The sequence below is a fragment of the Hypomesus nipponensis genome, chromosome 22 (assembly GCF_054491055.1).
Source record: "Hypomesus nipponensis isolate SF chromosome 22, ASM5449105v1, whole genome shotgun sequence".
In the NCBI taxonomy this organism is placed as follows: Eukaryota; Metazoa; Chordata; class Actinopteri; order Osmeriformes; family Osmeridae; genus Hypomesus; species Hypomesus nipponensis.
The window spans coordinates 20573648-20587348 of record NC_140382.1 but is presented as its reverse complement, the minus strand read 5'-3'; the positions used below and the strand labels follow the sequence as shown (position 1 = coordinate 20587348).

General features: G+C 40.6%; 1 protein-coding gene across 1 annotated transcript; it reads left to right on the top strand.

The window, feature by feature from the left end:
* Positions 1–2570: 2570 nt before the first annotated feature.
* On the top strand, positions 2571–7406 carry LOC146237141 (interferon-induced very large GTPase 1-like). The gene has a single exon (XM_084686252.1). The coding sequence runs from the start codon at positions 2634–2636 to the stop codon at positions 5937–5939; it is 3306 nt and encodes a 1101-aa protein (XP_084542378.1). The 5' UTR covers positions 2571–2633; the 3' UTR covers positions 5940–7406.
* Positions 7407–13701: the final 6295 nt, after the last annotated feature.

Sequence of the window (13701 nt, the reverse complement as noted above, 5' to 3'; positions counted from 1 at the left end):
ACTGTAACACTCATCACACACCATCCCTAACCCTGCAGTCCAGACACACTACTGTAACACAGCCTACAGCCCCTCCTGTCATTCAGCAGTACTAGAGGGGGGAGGAAGGGTTCTGTTACAGTAATTAAACTTCTACTGCCATCTAGTGGCGATAAGGGCTACTGCAGAAATAGCAGTGGAACGTATGACTATGTCATGGGCAGGATTCGAAGTCGAACAATTAAACGTGTCGTTCGCTCGTATTTTTTTATTTGGAATGTCATAAGTCATTTATAGAGGTTGTAGGGAACATTGTTGTGCTCCATTGACACACCTCAATGGGTAACGTTCGCACACTTCATCTAAAACCATCACCATGCACTTCTCTTTTATTTAGAATATGATCACATCTCCTTCATTAATCAAATATTTCTAGGATGTGGGTTGATACCAGCCCTAAAGCTGACAGGAAAAAAACATTGTTTTCTTGGACTTCCCACTTTGATATATAAAAAGCATTAATCGACTACACAGCCTTCATTAGGTCTAAATCTACTTATATTATAGTGATTCCATTATCACAAATAGGCAATTCTTATACATCTGTAAAGTAGGCAGTGGGTATATTATATAATTTTTCACTGGTCACTAAATCGTTCTATTGTCTTCCTTGCCTATTTATGTGCGTCGTCTCTAAAGTGAAAGTGAAATTTAATTTTGACGGGTTGATCGTTCCCGTTCGACTTGTCTAGAGGAGTTGGTCAAAGGTAGGCTCAATAAATTATGTTTTATCCAAATCATCATGCCAACAATGACAAGATGTGAAGCAACTTAATTAGAAGGGATTAAATTGAATAGCGCAGTTCAAAATGGTCAAGTGTTGCCTGTTTACCTGTAGATTCTGTTGTAGCTTTCCGCGTATTAGGAAGTTGAAAGGAATGCACACCACGTACACACCTATAGGTGTGTCATATACTGTGTGTGTCGGCGTTAAACGAAGTCCGTATTGGTTTGATTTCAGCTTTGGCCATCAGTAGTAAAGAAATGCATTCATTTGAGCCCGAAATACTGCATTTTACTCATTTCAAGTTGTATAAAACACACCTGCAGCGTGTTTTGTGCTCTTAAAGGAGGAAACAGGAAAAAGGCCTGATAACGGCCGTGCCTGAGGTGCTTGTTCGGAAAAAAAATCTTACATTTCTCTATCAATCCCTCAAAAAGGAACATTTATTGTTACGTAAAATGTGGCCAAACATGTACCAGATGTACTGCTATAGTGTGAAAACAACAGGTCAGAATCATGGTACAAGGTTCTCATCTGGATATGGTTTGTTTGTGACTTGCCTCTACAGGCTGATAGGCTGCCTGCCTGCCTCATGCTCCAGTGATTCTTGGGTCTGAGGGTTGAAGGAGCATCCAGGAGTGGAGAAGAGGAGGGGGGACTAACCCCCAGAGCAGCATGGAGGAAGATACAAGTCCTCCTCAGGAGGAAGTGATCTCTCAGTTAAAGAGGTGAGACTGAGATTAGCGCATGTATTCAACTTCCTGTGCATTTTTACCTTTACAAACCTTACTTTAGTTTAGATTATGTTGATTTATGATTAAAAAAAGGCCTAAATCAACTTGTGGAGTACAGGTGAACTTCCAAACTACCATTTGTAACTATTATGTAAGTGACAAGAGCATGATAGTGTTCTATAGAACCATGTCTCTGTTTATCTAACTGTTTATCTTTATACATGTCAGGAATATTAATCTATCAAGCATAGCACAGTCAGTCGGTGAACAAGTTAAGAAAGCTTTATTACTTGCGTCCGCAAGGAGACAAAACATCACGAGCCATTGTGCTACAAAGTTTGTCTGCTAGCATGTTGTGCTAGCAACCTATTTAAACAGAAACGCTCTTGACAGTGATTGGCTAAAACAATGGCATGCAAATGTTCCATGGCTCTTCTTTCATTGGCTCTGTCAGGCCAAATAGTGTCCTAGGGCCAAATAGTGTCCTACCTGACGTCACAATGCCGTTCCGAAGCAAGGACGCGTCCGTCGCTATGCCGACCTTAAATTCCTGAGATATCTACGCGTGCTAGCAGGAAATTGTCATGGTTGCTATACTGGTTACTAGGTAGGAAGTTTTGTATTTAGACTTATTTAAACCAGTTTATCCTACTCTACTATTTAAAGTTTTCACTCGTTCGATAGCTGGTGCAAGCTAGCTAGTTGTTTTCGTCAAAAAAATTACTTATTTTGCATCAATTTTAACAGACCTGGAAGGCAACACGTATAGTATTCTACCTGCGCGCGTTGCTGTCTCGGGAATGTCGAACGAGTGAATACTTTAAATAGTAGAGTAGAATAAACTGGTTTAAATAAGCCTAAATACAAAACCTGATTTGGGTATCATAGTTGATGAAGACTACAGTCCATGTAAGAGTGCGAAATCTAAAGCAGACAAAATAACAGCAAATGTCTTTGACATACCAAAATACAAGGACAGACAGTTGCCTTTACAGCAGGACACTTGGAAAAAGCTGACTGCACTGGAAAAAGAAGAATGCAAGCTTAAAAAAGCAGGAGACAAAGACATTGATAAATACAAGAAGGAATTTGTTGAAGAGAAAGAGACACTGAGGAAGAAACAAGTGGATATAGGCATGAGTCAAAGCATCAAAGATTTCATTGCGGGTTTGAAAACTTCAGAAGAGGAGCGCTCTTATTTCCTCAAGTGGATGCAGATCAACCTGGACAATTTATCTAGAAAACGCTTATCTGAGCTCAGAAGGAAGTATCGAGACATATGTCAAAAATGCCCTGAAAGAAAAGACCTAAAAGCAAACTTAGATGAACAGATATTGAACAGTTCCTTGGGTACTGAGCATTTTTTCAGGGAAGTTGGCCAGCTATATGAGGCAACCATGTTCTCTGCTGACCTGAAACAGGAACTTCAAGAACTGCCAAGAATCTGTGCTGAGTTCATGTTGGCTGGCTCTCCATTGGAACTCATGGATGGGGATGCTTCTAACATTCCAATGAAGTGGATAACTGATGTTCTGAAGGAACTTGACTCTCTCACCAAACCCAACCACAAGATCAGAGTGGTTACAGTTCTGGGGTCTCAGAGTTCAGGGAAGTCCACTCTCCTCAACACCATGTTTGGAGTTCAGTTTGCTGTCAGCAGTGGACGATGCACCAGAGGAGCCTTCATGCAGCTCATCAAGGTCAAACATGAGTTCAGAGATAAGATCCATTGTGACTTCATCATGATCATCGACACAGAGGGTTTAAAGGCTGTACAGTTGTCACAGATAACTGACAACTATAAACATGATAATGAGCTGGCCACACTTGTGGTAGGACTGAGTGACATCTCCATTGTGAACATTGCTATGGAAAACGGCTCAGATGTGAGAGACCTTTTGCAGATTGTAGCTCATGCCTTTCTCAGGATGAGAGAGTCAGGAAAGATGCCTCGTTGTCAATTTGTACACCAGAATGTGACAGATATTTCAGCTCCTGACAAAAACTGTATGGACAACAATATCCTGTTAGAGCAGCTAAATGAAATGACAAGAGTTGCAAGCAGGATGGAAAAGATTGATGAATGTGATTTCACTGACATCATCATGTACAACCCTGAGGAGAACTGCAACATCCCAGGTCTGTGGCATGGCAGTCCACCCATGGCTCCTGTCAATGAGGGTTATAGTGCAGCTGTGGACAAGCTGAAGCAGCAGTTGATCAACACTTTACAAAGTCAGTTAGTAGCTGCTCAAACCTTCCCAGAGTTCTGTGAGTGGTTAGAATGTTTGTGGACAGCAATTAAGAAGGAGAACTTCATCTTTAGCTTCCGCAATAGCCTTGTGGCTAAAGCTTACAACAAGCTGTGTGTGGAGTTTAGCCGATGGGAGTGGAAGTTTGAGAAACACATGTACAACTGGCTGATGAATGCGAAAACAAGGGTGGCAAACTATGGTTTGAATACATTTGAGGAAATATCTGGCTTGAATACTATCTTAGATCAGTTGAAAACTGATGCAAGCAAGGAGTTAGACAGTAAAAGAGAGGTTTTTCTAAATGAAGTGACAACATACTATGAAAACAAACGAGGGACTGCCCACCTGGTTGAAGAATACAGACAATCTTTTACAAACAGCGTAGAGCACCGAACAAAGGTGATGAACAACACAATGGAAAGTCAACTGGAAGTTGCTGTGGATATGAGAAAAAGCACATTCACGGTAGACAGCATTAAAAGAAATAATAGAGAAACTCTGGACAAGAAAGTATCTGAACTTGTGAAAAAAATTGATAGAGGGGATCAGCCAATGACTGACCAGGAAATAGAGCACGAATTTAAAAAGATGTGGGACAAAACCATAAGAGAGCTCCCATTCGGAGGTCTGGAGGTAAAAAATGTGGCTAAAGATATCCATGTAGATCTAAACGTCAACTTGGGAAAAGAACCTTCAAACATAATAACAATGCTGAAGGCAAAACCCATAGAAGAGCAAGGGAAGGGTGAATTTGAAGTGAAAAAGTACGGCCATTATGTGATCAAGTCAATCAAGAAAAAAATGTCCAAAGAAACAAATGAAAGTGAGAAAGCAAAAACAGAAAGTAAACAAAAGTTTGCTAATGAAATCATAGTCAAGTGTAACACACTTATAGCAAACAAGTTGAAGCAAGGACTAGACTACCACTGTACTCACACCAGGGAAATACTGGAATTGATAGATGAGAACCTTGAAAAACAGTGTGACTTTAACATCAGTGCTGAGATTGCTGCAGCTCTGAAAATACACATCTGTGGGCATGCAGCAAGGGAATTCCAGAGCATGCATGATGCTTTCATCAGAGACAATGACCCACGACAAAACCTGGAGAAATTGAAACCACTGTATCTCAAGGACTTCAAGGACCTTTACGACAGTAAGGATTTGTGCAACAGGAAGGCTGATGAGTTTACTGACCAATGTGTTAAACAATCTGTCAGAGAACATATCAAGAAAGGTATTGGAAAGAGAATTTTTGATGAAATGAAATCAGATAACTTCAGGTCATTAAGATATTTTCAGTTCTCTATGATGAAAAACCTGATATCATCAGACTTTCCCACATTCTTTAGGTGCATTGATTACTATGATGGATACTCCTATGAGTTCATGCTCAATGTATTGGTAAGCCATTTGTCAAAGGGAAATGTCAGTCTTGCAGACATCCAGGTGAAACGCTTAAAAGAAATCTGTTTTAAGATACAATCCGCTGTTTCAAAGATATCACAGGAGTTAGGTAGTAATGGAAAGGCTCTATCAGTCTCACAGTTCATTCAGAAATTAGTCACAGAACTGTCAGAAGATCTGGTGATTCACAACGAAACAACAGGATTGAATTTGGACAATTCCAAGACCCAAGAATTCTCCAAAATGTTGACAGAATGTATCACAAAAATGGAAAACTGCCTCATAGAAGAGTTTCATAGTGATCAGGATGTGCTGGAAACGTTGATAAGTTTACCTGACTTTCCTCAAGACATGCTTCACAGTAGTTTACTCGGCTGTGGGGAAAAGTGTCCATTCTGCAAGGCACCCTGCAATGTAGAAGGGAAAACTCACAGAAAGCACCGATCTTTCATTCATCGACCTGTAGGATTTGGAGGGATCTTCATGAATTCATCTGATAAACTTCTGACCGAAAACTGCTTGCATTTTCAAAAAAAAAAATTCATGTGGTTACCTGAGTTGGTGCAATATCGCAAAATAAGCAAAGTCTGGAACCTACAGCCCATCAACAGCACAATCTCAGACTATTGGAAGTTCCTGTTAGTGAAACATAATGAGGAGTACGCTGAAAATCACGGTGCACTGCCAGCCGATATACCAGAAGACTGGAAAGAAATCACAAGCGAGCAGGCTTTGAAGAGCTTGACAGAGGAATATTACCCAGACACAGAAGATCAATAAACATAGAATGTGATACAGAGTTGGAATAGTGACAAACAAGCTGTAGATCAGTAATTTTACATCAGTAGGGCTGTCCCTGACTAAGATTTTCTTTGGTAGACCAAGAAAGAAAAAAAACGTACTAACATTTTCGCAATCTGACTCTGGCTGCTGGACATTGCAGATTCAGCAAATATCCGATGTGACAAAATCCTGGACGTTTTTGGAATCCCTGCCGGACGCATTTTTTTGGTCTCGAAAAGAGGACATGTCACAAAATCGAAAAAAAGAGGACAGAAAATCGATAAGTCGACTAAGTGGGGGACAGCCCTTTACATCAGCTATCAAGCTAACGGTCGTGACAGCATGCTTACAGTTTACCATCAAAACGATAACTGATGAGGACATAAAACAAATGTTATGATAAGCAATTAGATTTAAATTAAATTACAAGTGATATTCAATAAACATGGCATGGACATACTGTATAATAATGCATGAAATAAAAATGCATTGTTTCGTTTGTCAATAATATAGTAGTGTTGAAGGGAAAAAAAATGAAAATACATCGTAGTAGTTGGAAATCTTCCAACTAATTTGAGTTATATGTTGACGTTGTTTTTGATGAATTACTGTGAATATGTGTGTTGTTTGCGATTTTGGAAAAAAAACTTTTTATGCATATGTAGGGAATAGGATTCAGCTCAGTGGAAGATTGCTTATAATCAAGAGATTGCAGTTTCAAATGTATCCTGTGTGTCACTTTAGACACAAGTGTCTGTTAAATGTAAACATTAATATTACTATGCTGACAGGTTTTTGATTTAATGTAAATTTGTCAAAATTCTGGAAATTTGTAAAAGATGCCTTTACATTATATGGGAAATATCTCTTCAACCCAATAGTTCACGTTTGAGTGTTTGATAGTACGGAGTTTAAATTGACTTTAATGATGGTTTAGGGGGATGGGATGACTATGTCATTTTTCTTAAGGAGTTGAATGTATAGGTCTAATAAAGAAATTGGTCATATGATTTAGCTACAGATTTGGAAAAACTCTCAAATGTGATATCAATGCTTCAATATAGAGTAAAATAATGTTTTTTTGTGTAATTGTTTAACTGACCATGTTTGTATAAGATTTATGTCCTCATGGAACTGATTTTTATATCATACAGATAATTTCTCTTAACGTTTTTTCTTAAGGAATGTCATGCATATAAGTTGTGAATGTTTTTATCAAGGCCAGATTAGTACCCCAAAGGGCCCCTGGGCATTGCAGCTCATGTGCCAAGCAAGCCTTGTGTAGACTGTTTTTATGTAGCCAATTTTTTTTTACAATTCTACAATCTCGGAGGGCCCCTAAAAGCCCAAGGGCCCCTGGGCACGTGCCCAGATTGCCCATATGGTATGGTGGATCTGGCCTTGCTTTTTGTCATATATATATTGTATGTATGTATATATATATATTGAATTTACACAATATTATGAAAATCCATTGTCAAAATATATATTCTATTTCTTTGCTGATATAAAAGAGTTTAAACCCAACATGAGTCAAATTCATTTGCCTGCAATCAAACTGTCAACACAGTTTATAATATTATTCCTTATTTTTCTAGTTACATTATTTTTTTTCTTTTTTTATTTCAAGTGCCATTTGACCAAAACTAAAAGTAGTGTTGAGTGAGAAACAGACGTCCCCGGTGTGGAGTTTATGATGTTAGTGTGTCAGTGGTCCTTCATGATGTTAGTGTGTACGTGGTCCTCCATGATGCAGTCACATCATAGATCAGAACTCACTCAAACACGGCAACATACTGATACAACTTAAGGATAGTTATCAACTCTGATAGTGCTGGAATCTGTTTCAAATCTGTTACAAAACATGTTTTCTAATCCAATATGTTCTTTAATCTCAGATATGCACAACATTCATAAATATATTAGATAATACAGTAAATAGAAAGTGGACCCATAAGCTGACAGTGTTTAGCAACCTTTTATGTTGCTAATGTAGTTTCATAACAACTCTGTCCAAGACAGTATTTTGAGTTGTTCAACATGTTAGAATACTTAAAACTGAAACGCAACATCATTATTAACGTGTTTGAAGGTACGAATGTCTTTGTGACTCTACAGGCTGATAGGCTGCCTCATGCTCCAGTGATTCTTGGGTCTGAGGGTTGAAGGAGCATCCAGGAGTGAGAACAGGAGAGGGGACAAACCCCCAGAGCAGCATGGACAACAGGTTGCTGCACCCTCAACAGGTCCTCCTCAGGAGGAAGTGATCTCTAAGTTAGAGGTGAGATTGAGAGGATGCATGTTGAGGGTGCAGCAACCTGTTTAAAAAGAAGGAATTTAATCTTGTGGATGACATAACATAGGGCCTACTTGCTGTACTATTGTGTCTGACATACCTTTGGCTTCCTTATTATACGGGAACTCTTTATTGTCACCGCAATCAGGGTTGCAAGGTCAGAGAACATATTTCAAAACCTAAAGTTAAAAACCCGCCCACAAGAAAGGAAAAGTAGACCCCTGCAAGTAGTTTCCCTAGCACCCCACGCCCACCCTGCAAAGCAAAAACTGTGCATCGTGTCATATCATCATATCAATACAATACATATCATGTTAATAACAGCAACGATACGCAGAGGCTCTGGGTTAGGGGCCCCCTGAGCTCATGGGCCCCTGGGCCTGGGCCCGGTAGGCCCGTTGGTTAATCCATCCATGCGTGGGGCGTGGATGGAATGAATCAATCAATAAATGACACTGCTAGTTGAGAGATGAGGAGAGGCCGCAGTGTGTTGTCTGTCTTAAAGTGTTAGCTTGTGAGCTAGCTTGTAGGCTAAGATATCCCTTGGAGACAAAACATCCAGAGCACAAAGACAAGCCAGTTAACTGCCATGCTCAACAGTCTCTCTTTACTAAAGCTGCATCCGTGCCGGCAAATGCTCAACTCGCCTCATATAAAGTTGCCTACCAAGTGGCACAGTGTTAAAAGCCGCACACAATAGCAGGGCTGCAAGCTTTTCAAAAAGCTTAAGAGTGAGATTTGGTGGGGCCAACCACAATTTAGCAGCGTACAAAGCAAGAGTCTGCAGCTTTGGTGAGTTTAGCAGTTTTGTTCGTTCCAGTCATTGTCAGCAGAGAACTGGAAGGAGGCGGCCAAAGGAAGAATTGGCTTTGGGGGTGACCAGTGAGATATACCTGCTGGAGCGTGTGCTACAGGTGGGTGCTGCTATGGTGACCAGTGAGATATACCTGCTGGAGCGTGTGCTACAGGTGGGTGCTGCTATGGTGACCAGTGAGATATACCTGCTGGAGCGTGTGCTACAGGTGGGTGCTGCTATGGTGACCAGTGAGATATACCTGCTGGAGTGTGTGCTACAGGTGGGTGCTGCTATGGTGACCAGTGAGATATACCTGCTGGAGCGTGTGCTACAGGTGGGTGCTGCTATGGTGACCAGTTAGCTGAGATAAGGCGGGGCTCACAGTCAACAAGAGCGTACAGGTCGCAGTGGTGGGTAGTATAGGGGGCTTTGGTGACAAAACGGATGGCAATGTGGTAGACTGCTTCCAATTTGTTGTGAGTAGAGTGTTGCAGGCTATTTTGTAAATTACATCACCAAATTTAAGGATCGGTAGGATGGTCAGTTTCACGAGGGTATGTTTGGCAGCATGAGTGAAGGATGCTTTGTTGCAAAATAGAAAGCTGATTCTAGTTTTAATTTTGGGTTGGAGATGTTTAATGTGAGCCTGGAAGGAAGGTTTACAGCAGGGGTCGGCAACAGGCGGCCCGCGGGCCAATTGTGGCCCGCCAGCGATTTTATTTGGCCCGTCAAAATATTTCCGATAATGAAAAAATGGGCGCCATGCGCGCTCGCATTAATGTCAACTTCTGAATTCACCTCACATCCAAACCTTGACTAGGTCCTAGTAATCCTATTCTCACTGGATGAGACAGTATTCATGTGCACCAACAATGACGACCCACCATGTTGGGATGACAGTTGTCCACATACTCTAAGTCAGATTTGAGTATTGTTCCTCTGATAATCTGTGCCTTGTTTTTCTGTATGGTTAAAGAAAACATCTGTGTTCATGTTAACACTTTGTAATATTGTTGTTTTTTCCTGTGTCATATTCTACACTTCATCAGTGCTGCGCCCTCCTGGAGAGATTGGCTTCCAGTCAGTGAAGCCAGACTCTGTGACTCTGACCTGCGGACTTCCTGTGGGTCTGGAAGGATCCAGGAAGCTCAGAGTTACCTGGGAGAGTGATGGAGGATACAGGATAACCTTATAGTAACAGACATATACAAAGTGGTAATAATTGGAGTCCAGTCTGGTCAACATTATGAATCATATCATTATGAACATTATATCAGCAGGTTATGATTACCCACTCTTATTAATGTTCCCAATCATCACCATAACATGCTGGGCCCTATCTTGCACCCAGCGCAATTGACTTAGTCAACGACGCAAGTGTCATTCCTAGTTTGCACTCGACTTTTCCCTCCACAGACGCACGTCGAAATGACTTTGCGCTCCCTTGGGCGGTTCAGCGAAAAAGGAGGCGTGTTCTGGCGCAAACGTTCCCTGGTGCTATTTTGCAGTTTCCGAAAACCAATTCCGCCACTGACCAGGAAAAACGTGGTCTAAAGTCAATGGCGTAATATTCAGATGCTATTTTAAGGGCGCACGCTTGGTCCGTGCGCACTGCTGGCAATGCAGGGTCTTCTTTCTGCGAAGCTACGTTACATTGTTTAGATTTATGGCGTGTTACATTTCTTCAATGATTACAAAAAGATTTTCATGAGAAATCTCTATGTATGTGAACTTGATTTGTAACAATTGTGGCAATTTCCTCCCATGACTGTTTAACCGAAGCTAATTTGGGTGGGTTTCTTCTATCTCCATCAGGATCAGAATCAGAATTCGGTTTACTCGCCATGAAGCCTATGTTACACAAATACGGAATTTAATGTGGCAGGAAGGCGCAAACAATAAACATATAGGGCCTACCGTTTCTTAAACTGAGTAAAAAAGTACAATAGTTCAACGAATTCTAAGAACTAAACAATTTAAAAATATAACAATTTAAAACATAATATATATATATATATATATAAATAAGAATGTGAATGAGCAGCATGAGCGGGCAATTTAGTGCATTGAAAAACTGCTTTGCCTTTCCCATACAATGTCATTTCTCTATCTTTTACGGCCCTGACGAGAATGTCGGTCTCCTCGGCTGTGAACCGCTGGCGTGCGCCTGGCAAATCCGCCGTTATAATAGCAATTCGCCATTGAACAAGCGCTGCTCTTAAAGGGAATGTGAGATGATGCTCTGATTGGTTTATTGCACGTTACGCCCAAACCACACCCATTAGTAATGTAGCTACTTCAGACCAACCCTTTTTAGATTTGAGCCGGGGGCAAAGTCATCTATCCCGCCGGCAAAATAACAACCAAGCTGAAGTCACGCCCACAAAGTTACTTGCGCTTTGCGTTTTGATACTTGCGTTTCAGATCGTCAAAATAGGGGGGGCTGTATGTTGAAGGATAAATATACTTCCTTCTTGCCCAAACCAATGGAAATTAAGATGTCCATGCTGTCACTTGTTGCCATGAAGGATGATCTCTTTTAGGTTTTCTGGTGTTTTACCAGTTCTCTCTGGAATGCGGATCTCAGGTTGGTATTTTAAGCAGAGGCAAGTCTTTGACGGGCACAGTCAGATGAAGACACAAACTCAGAATCACAACAACTCATTTAGGTAAGTACTGATTAAACAGTGTTTAAATGTTATCATTTTATTATATTGAGACGTCAATTTGACAAGTCTTTATTATAGAATTATTAACCTTAATTTGACTTTCAAACATTTCCTTTACAGGATTTTTGTACATAAAGAAATCTAGCCCAATTACATATTTGACTTGGTTTTAAGACAACCATGTGGCCTACACATGTCTACACAGCATAAGAAGAGACACATTTCTGTTTAGAGATTATATTTTGTTACCATTTAGTGGTGTAAGACTATGGTTAGTTGGGGACATTTGGATTCCATTCTATCCAGAGCAGAGGCTGGGCTGCTGGTGACTGAGCGTGACGGGTTCACCTAAATATATAGTAAAATGTATACAGCAGTCTAAGGCTATTCAACTTACCAACAAGGGGGCCAAATATGGTAAATTTATTGGATAATGTGGGCCACATCTGAATATTTTGTTAGAAAATAGCTACAAATGGACTCCTTTTATATAGCGCTTTTCTACCTAAAGAGTACCTTAGCCCCAGTTATAGGCAACAGTGCTATGGTATTGTGTTTAAGATGTGTAAATAAAACAAAGGTTTGTCATCCAAGCTATTTTTTTGTTGTATTTGGCATTCAAAGCTTGCAACATCCTAATAATCACAGACACGGATGACTTTAATATCTCAAACTGGATTTAGAATACAGTATTATCTAAACATGCATGCCCATTTGCAATATCTACATACAAGGATCTACATTACCCGCACAAAATGCAGCTGCAACACAAGTTATAGCCTACTCTATAACTAAAGCCATGATATATAATTAAATCCATCTGTGTCAAAAAAATAAAAAATATATGTGTATAGCCAAAAGTATGTCTACTTGTTTTGTATGAGTATGTGGCTACTTTATGTTGATTTCACTGAATTTATTGTTTTATTAGTGCCATCTAGTGGTTTACTTATAAGGGCTCTATTTTGGGAAAAGCAGAGGGGGTTTCTAAATCCTATTGTTCCCTTTGATGTCTATGAAACTTGCTACACTAGGCTATTCTGCCACATGTTGCATAAAAGTACTTAATTTCTGCATCCAAATGCATTCATTTTCTTCCCCATTTCATGTATTGAGATGATATCGGTTTTATCAGTTGTCCCTGCCTCAGATAAACTGACAGAGTGGTCTCAGTCGACACCACATCAGCCACAAAAACTAATATTCTTGCAACTGTAGCCGACGTGTAGTGATGCGCCGACTTCGCCACCTAGTTGTAAGTCTAGGAACTCAATTGGTTCGTTCTGAGAGGGAGGAACCCGCTTGTTTGACCAAAGGAACCGTCCACAACCATTCCATATAAAATATAGTATTTTAATAAGGAAAAAGGTATTTCCAGGCTTTCGAAATGTCTAAAAGTTTAAAAGAGAGAATGTCTGTCTAACAGCGTCACCCTTGTGTGCTGACTGGTAGCCACATCCGTAGGTCTCTCTCCGTAATCCGGATCACTGTCTGTCGGTCCTCTGATTACCTCCGTTCCCTTGATTGTCCCGATCGGTTTCTCCGTGACTTCGTCTGTGGTCTATGACTTGCCTGTTTCCCCGTGACTTCCTCGTTTTAATGGCCAGGTAGCCCGCCCCCACTGCGCTCCAATTGATCCTTTTCCTTATTGTCAATCAGGCTCGGTGATTCCGGAGGTACAGCTCCGCTGTCAAAAGAGAAAGGCAAAACAACCACACAGCAACCAAACAACAACAAACCAAGCACACCACTGAGAAACCAAATAATAACCCAATTAACTAAATATACAAATACCTCACCTGTGTACCTCACAAGTACCTCACCTCTGTACCTCACTGTACCTCACAAATACCTCACCTCTGTACCTCACAAATACCTCACCTCTGTACCTCACTGTACCTCACAAATACCTCACCTCTGTAACTCACTTTCAAGCCTGTGACACAACCACCACTTTTAGTCTGCACTGTCTTCTAAAAGCTTTAGGTTACAACATCC

Excerpts from the sequence above, each read along its gene's own strand:
- LOC146237141 (XM_084686252.1), top strand. The coding sequence starts at position 2,634 with ATGAGTCAAAGCATCAAAGATTTCATTGCGGGTTTGAAAACTTCAGAA.